The sequence below is a fragment of the Gallinula chloropus genome (genome assembly GCF_964237585.1).
Source record: "Gallinula chloropus genome assembly, chromosome: 9".
Classification (NCBI taxonomy): Eukaryota; Metazoa; Chordata; class Aves; order Gruiformes; family Rallidae; genus Gallinula; species Gallinula chloropus.
Window position 1 is genome coordinate 17019320 of NC_140094.1, and position 16461 is coordinate 17035780.

General features: G+C 54.5%; 1 protein-coding gene across 1 annotated transcript in view; it reads right to left on the reverse strand.

Moving 5' to 3' along the window:
• Positions 1–16461, reverse strand: part of PCSK6 (proprotein convertase subtilisin/kexin type 6) — a gene marked incomplete at its 5' end in the record, with an annotated part of 35688 nt that overhangs the window by 6231 nt on the left and 12996 nt on the right. The window contains 10 exons of the mRNA XM_084268040.1: positions 263–459; positions 966–1068; positions 1668–1847; positions 3842–3978; positions 4210–4398; positions 5492–5609; positions 6066–6169; positions 7793–7893; positions 9298–9510; positions 13378–13550. Of these exons, the coding sequence (XP_084124166.1) occupies positions 263–459; positions 966–1068; positions 1668–1847; positions 3842–3978; positions 4210–4398; positions 5492–5609; positions 6066–6169; positions 7793–7893; positions 9298–9510; positions 13378–13550 (1515 nt within the window). The remainder of the gene's footprint in view (positions 1–262; positions 460–965; positions 1069–1667; positions 1848–3841; positions 3979–4209; positions 4399–5491; positions 5610–6065; positions 6170–7792; positions 7894–9297; positions 9511–13377; positions 13551–16461) is intronic.

A 16461-nucleotide genomic window follows, 5' to 3' on the forward strand; every position in this document is an offset into this window, starting at 1 on the left:
TTGCTTGCTAAGAAGAAATACTCTATGCAGGCAGCTAGGATCATTAATTACAGTCTTCTAATTAAGGGCTGAGTTGAGCGCCTCTGCTTCGCAACACCCTCTAAACAGCAGGAGAATTTTCTCCTCCTTTCGCTGTGCAAAGGGGGAAAACTCAAAGCCAATACTCAAAACTCAGGGTATTTCCTCCACGCAGAGCACTTAGTATAGGAGCAACCCCTGTGTATCCTCAACACTACAGCTTGTAAGTGATAAACATCCTTACGTTCCTCGGCGTAAAACCCGGGCGGGCACAGCACCACGCAGGTGTTCATCTCCTGGTGATGGTAGAGGTTCCTCTTGCACGCTGTGCACTGGGTGGGTCCCCTCCCCACGCAGCGTTCGCAGCCCTTGTAGCACCGGCGGCACCTTCGGGCACCTATGTCACCAAAGAATCCCGCGGGGCACGAGCTCACGCACATCCTAGGGAAGGAACAGAGTGTTCAGGGTGTCTCCCAGGCTTGGTGGTGATTTGGGGGGGGGGGTGTCTTTTATTTCTTTCTTCTTAAAATTTAGGGTGTCTGGAACATTGTGGCTCTGTAATAAAGAGCCAGGGAGCCTCATGGCCAGCACCCCCTGGGTAAACTCTCCCTGTGGCCACCCAGGAGAGTGAGGAGGAGACCCCCATAATGCCAGGAGTGACCTGGCACCTCAGCTAGCTGGACCTTGGCGGTGGGTGACCCTGGCCAGGGAAGCCAACACTTCCTCTCCAGCATGATTACATGGTACAAGGTCCTCCAGGGCTTGCGTCCCTGCCACCTCACAGTACCCCAGTCCAGGGCAGGGATCCCTATGCCTCCTCCTCCCTCCGTTTTCTCTCTCATGCACTTCTTTCTCTGCGCATTCATCACCCATGCTGTGGCCCAAGCCCTGGGGAAAGGCACTGCCACCGCTCGAGGACCCCACAGGGACACCCCACCACCCCTCACCTGCCAGTTTTCATGCTGCCCAGGCTGTAGTGGATGCAGTTCAAGCACTGGTCAGCGTTGGGGCCGTCGCAACCCTGGTCACCGCATTCAGGGTGGCACGGACCTGGGAGAGGAGAGACTGGCTCAACATGGGGAGAGGCTGAGCATCCATCCCCCAGATCCCCCTGCCAGGATGCTCCCAGCACATCCTCCCTGAACCGATGGACACAGGGAAGAGGCTGACGACCCTCCACCTTCATCTATCATCTAGATCTTGCATATCTCACCCTACATATCCCATGGAGCTGCATGGCTCCAGGTGCTCACCTCTCCCTCAGTTCATCCTCCCTAGCATGAATCCCACCCAGCCATTCTCCAGTGAGGAGCAGCTTTGAGAGAGGGGCTGGAGAGTCCTTGGGGACAGGCAGGGACGTCTGCCTGTGCCCGCACCAGAAGAGGGGGGAAGGTGGGCAGAGGAGCTTTTTTTACTCCTCAGACAGCTGCACCACCAATTTGTGGTGGGAGTGCTGGGACGGGGAGTTCTGCTACCTTCTAATTTCACTGTCCTGCTGCCCCATGCCAGCCGCAGGCACCACTCCTCCCAGCCCAGCTTGGGCCTGGGCAGGATCAGGCCTCCCGACTCCTCCAGTTTATCTGGGTTCACACTTTTCCAGGCACTTTGTGGGGTGAGGGACACAACACAGGGGCTCAGCCGATGCCTACCCGCGTACTCTTCCTCCTCCTCTGCCACCTCCACCTGGCTTTGCAGGAAAGCAGCTCTCGACGGCTCCATCTCTGATGCTGACACCTCCAGCATCCTCCCCCGGGACTGGGAGCTGCCCAGCGTAGCGTAGGGGTGCTCTGCCGTCCCATAGAAGAGGAGGCTCCACTCCTTCAGCTTCCCTGTGGGGCAGGCACAATGTCACCCATCCCACCCCCACCTTGAGGGACCGGGCTTTGAGGGAAGCAGGGGGAGGGTGGACCAGACCATCAGGGCTTCCCACCAGCACAGCAATGCAGAAGCAGCGAACAATGAACACCCAGAGATGTTTGGGAGCCCCTGAGCTCTCACCCTGCACAAATACAGCTGTTTCAGAGACCTACAAGGGATTTTTATCTACAGCTCATCTGATGAGCCACAGCAGCATCACCCTACCCTTCATGCCCAATGTGCAGAGAGAACCATTAACTTTAAAAGCTCCATAATAGAGGATTATTTCTGTCTGATAAAAGCTGCCCAGCACACACAGGATTATTTCTCACTGCTGTTGTTCCAGCTACCACCCCATCTGACATGTCAGAGGCCTGAGCTCTGTGTACCCCAAAGCATCACAGGGGTCACCAGCGCCTGTGCTGCACCTGGGGAGGGGGGACACCCTCCATGGCTTTACACCCACAACAGGGTCCTCCCCAACCCATGAGGGCATCCAAAAACATGCTGCTGCTGCTTCTTTCCAGTGGTGTTTTTCTTTCAATCCCCTGTCAGCACGAGTCACTTCATGCCCGCGGCACGCTCGGCTTTAACTACTAATCCCTGCGTTTCCAGGAAAAGGTTTAAAATTTCCAATACCCAAATCCCTTGGCTCTCCAAAAAAGGGGCTGAGAGGATGCACCCGCTCAAGCGAGCGGCGCCGGTGTGGAGCCTGTGAAGGGGTGAGCTTGGGTGACCTCCGCTGTGCAAGAGCTCAGCCACGTACCTCTGCTGAAGGAAGGCAATTTGCTTTAAATATCAAACAGGTCCCAAGCAAGGACAGCCCAGGCTGCGTGGGGCAGATGCTGAGGATGCTGATGACGGGACTTGATTAGTATTAAAGTAACCAATTTAATTGGTTTAATTTAATGGTCTTGAATTAACATGTAATACCCATTTCTGCTGCGGGCTGGAAGCATTGTCCCTCTTTTTCCTCCCACTTTGCCCTCTCTGCTTCAGACCCAGTGCAGACCCTTTGGGGCGAGGGGGTAATTAAACACGCTCGTTTTCATTTCATTTTGCAAAGCTGGTTAAAGCCCAGCCCTGATGCCCACGAGGGGCTCGGAAACACCCGCCTCAAACTGTAAATACAGGGGGGAGAAGCAGCTCTGTGGGTGCTTCGCTGCTGCTGCCCGAGTTCAAAAGATTTCGGGTGAAGGCAGCAACCAGAACCCCCTTTCTGTGCTATGAACCCCCCACGTGTGCCTCCTGCCAGAGAGTTGCGTGGGAGAGGTTTTTAATACACTCCTGGCTTCCTATCAATGAGCTCGTGGATGTTACCACCCCCGCGACGCACGCCAGCCCCAGGCAGGATGCTCCATGCCCCGCTGCCACCAGCCAGCTGCCCCTTCCCGGTGGGGATGGGTCCAGCCAGCCTGGCTCCTTTACCAGGAAGGGATGCAGGGAGCCAGCAGCCAAGCTTGGGACCTGGGGACACATACACAGCAGGGTTGGGGACACACAGGGAGCCCAAGCACCCCCTCCCACCAGTGCAGTGGCAGCCCTGGGGAGGATGTCCGTCTGTCCAGAGCCCGAGGGGGCATCATCCCCTTGTGTCGTTGCACAACCAGCCCACATGCCAGATGTCCCAGCAGCAACGAAGCAAAACAAACAAACAGCAATTACAGCTCTCGGGTTTCCTCATTTTGACTCATTATGGTTTAATTTTGGAAACCTGGCTCTCGGCTGGAGCGTGTTTGGGAGAAAACCCGCTCCCAGCTCAGACAGACAGACAGACAGCCTCCTGCGCTCAGGGCTGAGGTTTTAGTCCCATTTTTGAAAAAATTTGGGTGATACAGCTTTGTCAAAGGCCATGAGACATACAGCAAGAGTTGCAGCCAAGCGAAGCAGCCTGCAAAGAGCTTTGGGGGTGAGAGGGACTGGCAGGAGCTGGTTGGGGGGGCCATGGGTGCTGGGGAACCCTTACCTTGCGCCGCAGGGTTGCGCACTTGGGATGGCGTGTCGTGGATCTCCAGGGTCCACTCCCCCGCCGCCCGCTCCCCCCAGCAGTGGACAGTCATGAACTCCCAGCCCTTAAACCCCTCGTTGGAGTGGTCGAACACCCTGCAACAGGAGCACACGCATCAAGAAGCAGGACTTTGAATGGCTTATTTAATTAAGAAGGGTAATTAAGGATTCCAGGGATCCTTGCACGCACCCACCCTTGCACAGAGCCCTCCTGCAGCTGAGACCTGAGCATGCCCCGCACCCCCCTTCCCCAAAACAACCTTATAGCAACCCCCTAAATGAGGATGCTGCCCAGCCCAGCCACATGCTGGCTCCAGCCACTCTTACCTCCGGGCAAGGAGCTGCGACCTGGTCCCTGATGGAGAGATAAGGCTGATCTGGAGGTCTCCCCGGCGCGGGTGCGAGATGCTGAGCCGCACCACGACGTGCTCCAGGTAAAGCACGTGCTGGTCGCGGTGCTCGGCGCAGGCGCTGCTGAGGGTGCTGGCACGCAGCACGTGGTCCGCTCGGATGTACCTGCCAGGGATGGGCAGAGCATCACAGTGGGGAGAGCAGCTCTGCCTGGCTCCCAGCAGCATGGAAGCCTGGTTATATTCCAACCTGGTCTCCTGCTGCTTCGTGGCTGAAATTATCTCCCCCCTCCACTGCAATACCACGTCCTTAGCACGGGAATTTGCTGAATTGCTCGATGGCAACGAGATGGGGTTGAACTGCTTCTAAGATCTATGCCTCATGGGCTGCAAGGGCGCTGCTTTATTATAATTATCAGCACAGCATTCCTCTTCGGGTTGTAATTAGTGTCTGTATCAGATAAATAGTTTCATGAACACACTCGGCTCCAAATTAATCCCTGCTTTGCATACGTGAGGTTTTCCAAAGGAACTGCTTTCCTGATGAACAACGCTCTCTCTACAGCAGGGCAGTGCTAAAGCAGGAGGGTCCATTTGGTCAGACCCCTGATCCCACCCTTTAGCCTAGCAGGGATGGACCTACCAAGGACAAGCTAAGCTGGTTTGAACCTAAAGCAAAATTCCAGGAGGCCCTCAAACACCAGAAACTTGGGAACCCTTGCAATAAAGCACTGGGTTTTGGTGTCTTCCATCAAGATGAGGTGTTTGGTGGAAGAGGGAGGAGAGCCCAACACATCACTGCTCACGCAGGACCCATCAGGGAAGTTGGTTTTGGTCTCCCTAAGCCATTTCCAAAATGGCAAATGGTACCACAAGCCCTCAGAACTCCCCTGCTGATGACCCATCTGGGAAGCAAGAGCACAGAAAGGGCAAAAATAAACCACCCACCTTAAAAGCTGGTCCCAGAGAGCACTCACGGGACCTGCTCCTGGCCGAGCCAGAGGTACAGACCCCACGTGAGCACTTCTGGGTCAATAAACAGACCTTGGGGTGGACAGTACAGGTCGCTCTGACCATAAAATCCATGAACATCACCTCACCTGCACAGGAACCTGTCCCAGCCACCTCACCTCCTAATTTTGATTTCCAAATGCCAGAACAGTGGCTGAGCCTTTGCACCACTGGAGCTGGCTCCACCATAGCTCCTTCCAAGCAGCTACCAGTCGTGGGAGAGCCCCCATACACCCCACAACACTCACTTGGGCAGCCTGTCCAGGCTTCCCACGCAGACGTGCTGGGGAGGGACCGCCTTCCACTTCTTTGCTTCCACCACAATAGCGTCTGCATCCACCAGACCAAAGCCATATAGATGGCTAACTGGAAAGAGAGAAGACTCAGAGAAACCTGCTGCCTTGTAAGCAGGGGGAGCTCCTCCTCAGTGCTTGGTAGAGCATCCTCCAACCATTGGGGAAGGCGTGGAGTTGACCCATGGTGTATGAGGTGCTCCAACACATGGAGCTCATCACCCTGCCCATGTTACACCCCAAATGTCCACTGGCACCATGGAAAACCCATCACCAGGAGCAGGCTACACTGCAAGTCAGGGGAGCCTCCACCACGCAAGCCTTCCAAGCCACCACCATGCAAGCCTTCCAAGCATCTTACCCCACTAACTACTGCCCTCTCCTCCCTCTGCTCAACACCCTGATGGTAGGACCCCAGTAAGGAGCAGCCTTCCAGGGTGAACGCACCCATAAGCGACACTCTGGGGACCTTCATTTCCCCTTGGGTGGCCATTTTCACCACACCACCTCCACCCTCACAGCCTCTCACCTTTATGCCCTGCGCCATTGGTCTTCCAGTCAGCTGCTCGCAGGTGTACTGGCCGTGAAGTTTTGACCAGCAGATGCTGGACATCCCTCCAGGTGAGCAGGGGGCTGCAACAACACGGGGCTCATGGGATGGCTCTGCTGCTCCCAGTCTTCCCAACAGCAGCAGGGACCCCCCACTGGATTAAAAGAGATTTTAAAACCCCACTAAAAAACCCTCTTTCTTGCTCCAAAAGAGGATGTGTCAATGATTTCAAGGCTATCACCCTGCCTGGAGGTTGGCCAGCACTTAGGGTGTCCCAGCAGAGTGGGGTGCCCACAACGTGGCAGGATTTACTCCTGGCCCAAAGTATTTAGTTTTCCCACTCCAGGGTATAACTGGAGTAAATCCAGAAGTTTTTATCCCATTTTCTTGTAGGAGATGGGGAATGAGGCACATCCTGAGGCAGGGTACCCTACTCAGCCACTTGCTGAGGCCCAGTGCTGAGCAAACCTTCCCTTTTTGGGAATAACAGCAAAAATTGCTGGGAAATAAACCCCACAGGATGCTCATTTAACAGAAAAATGAAACTCAAAGTGTTTCCAAACCCCCCCAGGCTGGGTTTGCATGAAGTTTCTGGTTCAGGACGCCGAGTGCTGTCTGCTTTTGAGCCCCCAACCCCACCAAAAAAACAAAGACCAGAGATATTGCCAAAGAATTTCACATGTTTTTCTTACAGTCAGCTCTTCAGCACCTCGAGCTGGGATTTATATTGTTCTCAAGCAACATTTAAGCAAAGAAATTCATTTTATTCCTCCTCATCATACCAGAGTGCCTGAGCACCAAGCTCTGGGGTACTTAATGTTGTGGGTTTATGCCTCAGCTAAACAATTCCCAAAAAATTACCTCTAAAGCCCTTAATATATTTGTAATGAAAAAAAAGGCATCTCCGGAAACACACTCACCCGAGCTGGGCGCTGGGATTAAACCAGATGAGGGGGAGTGGAGCCAACACGCTGTGATTGCCATCCCCAAATGGGAGCATGGTGCTGCCCTGCAGCTTATTCACAGCCTTAGTTTGATTTCCACCCCATAAAAAGAATAATAATAATCACTACAGTGAGAAGCTCGTGAGAAGATGCTCCATGGAGCAACAGGGGGATGCCCAAGGGGTGAGCCTGGTCCCCTAAGGGGTTCTTCCCGGGCTGGGGGACTGGGATGGGGCTGGGATAAGAGGCAAAGAGCAGCTCATTTCAAGTGTGTTGCTGTCGGTCACACCATGTGGGTTTTTGACATTATGCAAAAATAGTCCTTTCCCCCCAGAAATTAAACACTCACTGAAACCCATCACTTTCTACAGACATTTTCCATTTCCCATGATGTTTTCTGACACTTTTTTTCCCAGGAAGTATTTCTAAAGCTCCTGTTGGAACCAGCTGTCAGTGGTTTCAGTGCACCGAATGAAAAGCCTGACTTATCTCACCAAACCCCAACTTCAACAGATGGCAAACAAGTGAAGAATTAGCTCAATAAAACACCTGCAGGAAGATTAGATGCAAAACAACAACACTGCATCAAACCTTGCCAAAAAAAGAAAAGGAACAATTTAGAATAACTTTGCCCCATTTTGAATTGTTCCAGAGTTAAAAAAAACAACCCAAATCCATCTTTTCTCCCCTCCCATGTTTTTTCTCACAGGTTACTAAATGTGGAAGCATCCCCCTGCACACCAGTGCTGAGGTTACACTTACTTTGCCTCCAAAGCCAAGGCGATGATGCCAGCGACCATGGGAGCGGACACGGAGGTGCCGGTGTGGCCGTCTGTGCAGCGGTGCCGGAGATCCGTGGTGACCTGCAGAGAGAGGAGCTGCATCCCTGCAGATGCTCCTGGCATGGGTGTTACCTCATTGAGCCTGCCCAGATTTGCTTGGGATGCTGCCAGAGAGGAGCTGAGCCTGTGGGTCCCCAAATCCACCACAGCTCTCATGTTCTCATGCTATCACAGTGCTCTGAACCCCCCAAAATGGGCTGCAGAGACATATGGCATATGAGAAAACACCCTGCTTACGTTTTCCTTTGCTCAGAGGTGCAAAAACTATTTAAGAGGGCAAAAATGTTCAGTTTTGCTCTGGGTCAGCTGGAGGAAAAGCCTTGGATGGAGTGGTGCGAGCAGGGCAGGGTGGGCATGGGGACACACCCATGGGTGCATGTTGAGTTGTGCCATATGAGAAGTTTCACTGAAAAGCTCCAGCTCCCGGCATTGGGCAGAATTTTCCACTTGCATGGGAAAAAAAAAAAGGAAAAACACCCCAAACCCTGCCATTTCCAGCTTTTTTATTTCAGGGCAGAGCACGATGCTTGGGTACCAAAAGCTTGGAGAGAGGATGTGAGCAAAAGGATGCTCCTGGGTTTGGAGCTGATCTAGTGAATTTGGCAGAAGGGAGGTGGTGTCACCCAGTTTCTCCTCGAGATGTCCCTGGAAGCTGATTTTATGTCCAGTGATGCTCCAGTAGCCCTGGACTGGTGCTGACCCCAGTGAGGCACTTGGCTTCTGGGAATGAATCTCTTAGGCTCCGAAAAAAATCACTCTTGAATTAAAAAATAAATAATAAGATTGACTTGTAAAAAAACCCCAAACACCAACATTTTTTTAATCAAAAACCAAATTTGGGTGGAAAACTCCCTCCCAGCTCCAGTAAGGCACCGTGCCAGTGGGGGACGTTTTACTGCCCGACGTTCAGATGATGCATGGGGACACTGGTAAGGAAAGGCCTTGCTGTGATGAGATCACAGAGGGTGAATACAGCCTGTGTGGTGGGGAAAACCAGGCTGATCCACATGTCTGCATGCTTCCAGGCAACTCCCGGGCTCCAAAAAGTCCCTGCTCCCTGTTTGGGGTTGCCACATCCTTAACCAAACGCCTCCATCCTCCCACTTTTTTCTCTCTCAGCCTGAAAACCCTCAAAAATCCCCCCCCCCTTTTTTTTTTTTCAAAGCAAGGGACAGTGAGCAAGCACTTTGGGGCACAGGTAAATATTTGCACGGGTATTTTTGCAAACTTCCAGCCCTTTCACCCATTTCCCAGGGAAAACACCACATCCCTGAGCTCCTCAGAGCAATTTTGGCCCCACCATAAATAAAGCACGAGAAAAACCCACCACAAAGCCCAGCTCTTCTAACCAGGCCATCATCCAGCCCAGCCACACAAAACACACCCAGGGGATGCCTCCCCACTCAAAACCAGGGTAAAACTCACTATTTTCCGCTCATAAAAGGCCCCGCTGCTGTAGGTGGTGGCGAGGGTGGAGGCACACTCCTCCAGGTACCAGGGCTTGTAGCCATTCTCAGTGGTGCTGCTGATGGAGATGGTGTAGATGCTGTTGGTGTAGCCATCACAGGAGCAGTAATCGCCCTCTCTGCCGCCGTTCCCCGACGCCCAGACGAAAATGGACCCCAAGCCCCTGCGGCCCTGCGGGCAGAGAGGAGATGGGGAGGGTGAGAGGAGGTGTTTGGTTGGGGAGAACGGCTGTCTTGGCATAGGGAAGAAGAGGAGGCATCCCCCACCCAGTGCTGGGATGCCTGGTTTTGGGATCAGAACGTAGGGTTTGGTTCGGAAGGAAGGATGGTCCCATCCTGCCCAGTGTCCAGCCCCCTGGATCAGTCCCTGCGAACGTGCCCCTCAGCTCAGCCAGCCCCAGTTCTAAAGCAGCGACTCCCCATGGGCACAGGAAAGCCTCTGGCCATGGGGATTTTGGCATCTTCCATGGGCTCTTTTTCCCTGGGGAAAAACACCTGGAGGGCTCAGAGCCCCCAGACCAGGTGGTAACACCCAGCACGGTGCTTTCAGGGGTGCAGAGATAGCCCCATGGGAGGGGCTGGCAGGAACCCCCCAAAACCCACATCTCCCTCACCCCAAGCCCTCAAAACCGCCTGCAACCTGCTCCCCCAACCATCACAACCCTTCCCCCAGCCTCTCTCTTTTAGGGTCCTTTTGTTTGTTTTCTGTTTTTTAATCTCAGCCTTTTCCCTCCCCATCGCTTGGCAGGAACATCAGACGGAACCGTCCCCACCGGGTACAGCTGTAGGAGCGTACTGGGAATTGCAGGGAGGGCGGGGGGGTAAGAGCAGGAGGGGTGTGCCAGCCACCCAGACCTCCCCGGAGCTGGGGGAAAATCCCACCCAGCAGTGGTGGCCATGGTGCCAACAAGGGGCCCTTCACCAATGGCCCAGGGGCTCCTCCATCCGAACCACTGCCGGGGTACCCAGGGATATCCCAGCCCCATGGGGAGGGGGGGTTTCACAAACAGGGTGCTACAGTCCCAAGGAAGGATTTTGGTGACCCAAGGGGGTCAGGAAATGAAGTGGCTGGTTCTCTTCCCTGCCCCACAAGGCAGGGCTCTCCAGGGAGGGCTTGGCACACGATGGAAGCACGCGGCGGCGGCAGAGCAGCCCCATCCTCCCCGCAGCTACTCCTGCCACCGAGAGATTTCGGCGCTAGCCTGGGCAAGATCTGGTGTTTACCTCCCTCCCACTGCTCTCCAGAGGCTTCCTCCACAAAAAATAATAATAATACTAATACTAATAATAAAGCAGCTTTGCTCCAGAGGAATTCACTGGGATTTATTGTGGGTTTTAAGTGCCAAAGGGAGAGGGATGGTTTATTACCTGTCTCGCCCTCCTCTGGGGCAGAGGCTCTCTGAGCTGACCCTGCCTCTGGATACACAGGCTAAGTCGGGCTCCTTTCCTCACTTTATGAAAGTTTTCATTATCTGGGCTGCCTCCCAGCCAAACTGGGTGGGTATTTCCTTAGTGAAGATTTAATAGAGCTGTCTGGAGCTCTGTAAGAAAAAAGTGTGATTGCTAAGGGAATTATTGCCCTGCCCCGCATCGCGGAGAGCTCGACCCAGCTCACCAGCCCACCAAGCCAGGCTGCTGGCATCTCCCATCCCACTTTTCAGGATCTCTGAGGCGGCAGAATCCCAGCCCACATGTGCTCAGCGCAAGCAAGCCCCTGGCACGCGTTCCCCAGGGGCCAGAAGGAGGAGGAGGAGGGGAAGCACATTTGGGTGCTGCAGGATCCACACCTTTTTAATGCCGTGCTCAAAACCCCATTTGGCCAATAGACCAGGTCCATCCACTGTCTTCCCATCCTCACCTGACTTTCCACCTGTCCCCACAGACCAGCCCTGCTGCTTGCAACCCTGGCTTTCCTAAACCACTCACCGAAGGAATAAAACCAGGCACTGACTGCCAAAGGCATGTGGAGACATCGCAACGACTTAAACTGGGACAAAGGGACCAGGGGCCCAGGCGTCCCTGGCATCCCACACCCCAAGTGGTTGTGGCTGTGGATGCTGGGAAAGGCTGCTTGGCTCTGGTCCAAACCTGCATCTCCACGATGCCCAGGCAGGGCTGTGCTGGAGGAAAGCGAGTTTGGAGCCAGCATGATTGCTTGAAGACACCAACAGGCACAAAAATCACCCCACAGCACCCCACATCTAACGCCTGACAACACTTCCCAGCACAGCGAGTGTTCACCCCACATTGCAACTCCCTCAGACTGGGAAAACACCCCATGTTTTCCCTTTGTTCTCCAACAAGCAACTACCAAGATTCCTCCCAGCAGACACCGAACACCCAGCTGCTTTGGTTTCCATCCTCCAAAGACAACACCATCCCAGCGAGATGCTCCCAGCCATGATAACTGGATTCAGCCACTACTTAAACCACTGGGAATTCCTCTCTGGGAAAGGCTGAGGATGGCCCATCTCACCCCAGCAGCGCATCAGCCAGATGCAGGATGCAGAGCATCTCCCTGCTTCCTCAGCAGTGCCAGGGCTCGGGTGTTTGCCCAACGGCACTCCATGAGAGCCCAGGATAAATATCCCCTCGTTAGCTCAGGAATTAATAAGGTGTGGCTGGAGGAGCAAGAAACAATATGATACATTACCCCGGCGCAGTCCTGTCACTAATGGATAAAGGTTATTTTAATGTTTCCATTAAAAACTCAATTTTAAGGATTTATAACTCAGTTACAGATGTTTGCTCAGGCTAAAGGTGGCAGCTAACTATCTGCTTGCAGGCTTTCCTTGTTATTTAAGGACAACCAGTCAGCAATTAAGAGCTGTGTGTGCAGGATAGTGGGTGCTGCGAAGGGATTGGGAGACAGAAGTGGGCATCCTGTGCTGGGTGAGTACCCCACTGCTGCCCCGTTTGCTCCTGGGTGGGAAAATAAGGTCTAAAAAGCAGCTTGTTCCCCCTGTATTTACATGGCCTGAACTCCCTCCCTGCACTTCAATGGATTCCTCGGCAGGCTCACCGCCCCGGCAGGAAATCAAGTAAATAGTGGGAAAAACACTCCACCCTATTTTTAGATAACAGACAGGCTGCGTCCTCCCAGCCTGCAGCCACCCCGAATCATGCTGTGGGAAGAGGCAGCAGAGTCAGGGGATAAAAATGGGGCTGTGGGGGGGTTGAAAGCACAGACTGGGGCAGCCAGGAGCTGTCAGTGGCAAAACCCCAACCCCAAAGTTGTGGACGCCCACCACGCAGACCCAAGCCGCTGCAACACTTACCAGTGGTGCTCGGCCAGCTGCTAAGAAAAGTCTTTTTATTTGGTGCTTTCAGACAATATTGGGAGTTTTTTTAAAAATACCCAAAAAGAGAAAGGGCGTGGGAAGGCCAGGGGATACCCAGCGGGGATTGACAGCTGTCAATCACCCGTGACACCTGCCAAGAACCACTGACTGGAGGAGTTCAAGGACAATTTCTCCTGCGCCCCTGCGCCTGGATGCCCCTGGCCATGCCACAGCCGCTCGTCCTGAGTGAGAAACAGAGACCCCCCCAGGAGTGGATGAGGGAGCCAGGGGAAAGGGGATGATGGAGACGCCAGCGTGGCAGCCGCCTCCCTCCGCACCAGCACCCAGATGGGGACAGTTTGAGGTGCAAAGTCACCCCCCGCCCAGAACCACTTCAGGTTTCTCAGCCCGGCAGAGCTTCGCAACTCAACCTGGGGCCTGCCTGCTCTGCCAGGGCTCTGCCCGCCGGCCAGCGCAGCCGGATGCTCCCGCCAGGGCCGCGCCATCGCTGGGGAACCTCGCGCCGTCACCACCCTCAGCCGCCAAATCCACCGGAGCTCTTAGGGACGGCCAGGCACAACTAGGAAAAATTAGAGATGATTGGCCTCCCCCACCCCAGCCCTAGCATCACCATCGCCTCGGGAGGTCAAGCCACCCATCCCCGCACCGGACCCCAGGCCGGCTGCAGCCCCGGCACGCGTTCCCCACGGGGGCAGGAGGAGGAGGGGAAGCGCATCTGGGCGCTGTGGGATCCACACCTTTTTAATGCCATGCTCAAAAGCCTGTTTGGCCAATAGACCAGGTCCATCAACTGTCTTCCCATCATCATCTGGCCCCCAGCTCGCGCTGTAAATGTCAATGTAATCGGGTCTGATGCCAAGCGACTTCGCTTCAACAACATCTGTTACATCGCCATCTAACATACGAATGCCTAAAAGCACAAAAACATCAGACATTAGGGCTTAATGGCTTGGATGAAAGTGTGAGGATTGCAATCAAAGGGCTTTGTTAACGGCAGCAGAAACCGCGCGGCTCAGGCGCGCCTGGAATAGCTTCAACCCCGGCCCCGCACGCTCACGAGCCCGGCAGCGGGAAGCTGGGGAGCTATTTTGGAAAGTATCCTGTGTTGCTGGTTTCAGGGCTGGTGATGGAGGGGAGGGCTGGAAATCTCCTTCCCTTCCATCGGCGGGGACCAGGCAGTGGGAGAGGTGTCATGCTCCCCAGCAGCAGAATCCTCCTGCTACAAACCTCCCCCCCCCCAGCCTCTTTTTAATTCGTTAGCTAACTCATTTCACCCACTGGAAGATAGGAGGGTTTCCCAAACTCTCACAGCACCTGGCTTTGGGCATGCCGGTGGGACAAAGCCCCACCCTGTGAGTGCGAACGACTGGGACCATCCCGGAACCCAATCACTGCCCAAATGATGCCCAGGGCAAGGAGAAGCCCCAGGATGAAGCCCCAGATTGTGATTTGTACCTCCCACCACCACATCCAGATCATCCTATCCCCACGAGAGGCAGAAGGTATCCAGCACCCCAAAGGGCTGCCCCAAAAGCCGGTGCAGGAAGAGCCATGCTGGAAGTTTCAGTGTGGTGTTTTGCCATCCAGGGAGAGTCCAGTTTATAAAAATGCATCTTTCTACACGTATCTTCTCTTAAAGCAAACAAACACAGGCAGATGTCGTTACAGCTGCAGCTGCGCTCTGGACACCAGTCAACTCAAATATCTCTTTCCAACGCTGTCCCCTACCAGCCAAAAACAAGCTTAGAAATATGAAATAGGGGAGCAGAGAAGTTCCCAAAAACTTCCTCTCTGTCATGGGAGCAAGAAGACACAAGGAGAAGAGGGTGAAATGATGAGCCTGGTGCCCACACTGTGCTCAGTTGCAGCAAAACCAGTCAAAGGGTGGGTTTTCGTGCTTGCTAAATGGGGGCACCTTCATCAGCAAGACTACTGATGCAGGGACCCCCCACCAGTTAAATAATAGGGGGACAGGAAGGGAGCGGGCAAGGATGCTGCCAAATAAGTGAGCCCTTTGCCACGCAGGGAGCAACGCTGGCCTTCAAAGTGGGAATTCAAGGAGAGGGGAAAGGAGGAGGAGAGGCAGGAGCCTGTTTTGTTCCTCGAGCAGCGACGTGCTTTGCCCAGAGCAAGCGAAAGGCAACACAGGAGCACTGAAGAGCAGCCAGTAAAATTAGATGGTAGCTCTCCGAGTGTGACAAATAGGCTTCCCCAACAAGTTGTGCTCATTAATCGCTGCTTTATTTGTGTAATCCATCTAAAAATCACTCTCACTGCAGCTATAGTGCATTTTCCTCCTGGCTCCCAGGCTCGGTAGGGCTGCAGGCTTTATTTTTCCCCTTTGGCTGTGCACATGGTGGGAAGCCCGCGGCCTCTGCCCTCTGCCAGGCGCCTCGCATGGCTCGACGCCTTCCCAGCACACCCCCAAGGCAAGGCGCTCGTTAAAGGAAGCAAATTAGAATGGGATCCGTAGGTCATTATGAAGCCAACCAGTAACTCGCGCCTCCGCGGCTGCTGTGGGGAAACGGGCTTGGAAAGGCAGTGGGGCTGATCCCACAGGATGCTCAGCTGCCATAACAACCTCCGCCCCCCCCCGGCCCTGGGAGCGGTGCCAGGCTCTGCTGCTACTTGTGTGTGTGTGGAGGTTTTTCAGAAGCAAGAAGCCTCTCAGGGGTGAGGAGCCATCCCAAGTTGGGGAGGCACAGGGGATGGGATGTGCCACAGCCTTTACAGCTCCCACCGCCCCCTTCATTTGCCCTCCCTGGGATTGAGGTCCCTTTCCAACTCCTACAATTCTGTGATTCCCTTGGGGAATTTTCCCAGCATGGGGAACCCTGGCTGGGAGCAGGACCCCCCACCCACCTCAGGCACCACCTCCTCTGTGCCCCCATACAGACACAGCCCTAACGAAAGCATCCCTTACCCAGCCAAGCTGAACAAGCCAAGAGAAGGAATTGAGCCCCAAATCCACCCATGGGTCTGTGCTCCTGACAGTGACATCTCCCAGCGTGGTATGGTAGGGGGGTGGCAGCAAAAAGCCCCTCTCTCACTCCAGCCATGGAGGGGTGGGGGGGACAGGGATAAAACCAACCCCACTGAGGACCCAGCTCCAGGCATTTGTCCCCTACACAGTCCCACCAGCCACACAGATGGGACACCTCACTCACACCCCATGACACTCCCATCTTCCCGGAAGGTGCTATAAAACCCTGGGCTCATCAGACCAGCCCTGGCTCAAACCAGCCTCCAACACCAGCTAGGCTAAGGAGCTCCGTAAGGCTAATTACTGTCAGGATCCAATATCGTGATAAAGATTCATTTCCTTCCCACGCAACCCGTTGCTTGACAAAGGTCCTCCCACCTCATGCCCCCACCTCCTCAGCACTTTCCCCATGAGGGTATTTTAGGGGTCCTCCCAGGTCCTCCCCCAGCAGCTCATCTGCAGTCATTAACCTCCCAAACAAGTGATTCCAGCTCCGAAGATAAACCAGCACCACATACCATAGCAAACACAGCCACCCCAAGAAGAACAGCACCCCCCCTCCCTGACCCAGGAGCAGCTGTGGACTTTTGGGGGTGAAACCACCACATCTTTGATCCACGTGCATCCTCGCAGCAAGGATGCAGCCTGAGCAGAAAGTTTCCACCCCAAAATACCTGGAGCGGTACGTTCCCCTGCACCTTGTACCATCCCTTCTCCCCCCAAGCTCGGGCACAAGGAGGACACTCTCCTGGCAACAACGGGGAGAGCAGCATCCCACCACCCACCCCAGGGAGCCAGAGTGGCTGTGGTCCCTCAGGGAGGGTTGGAGAAGGGCAGG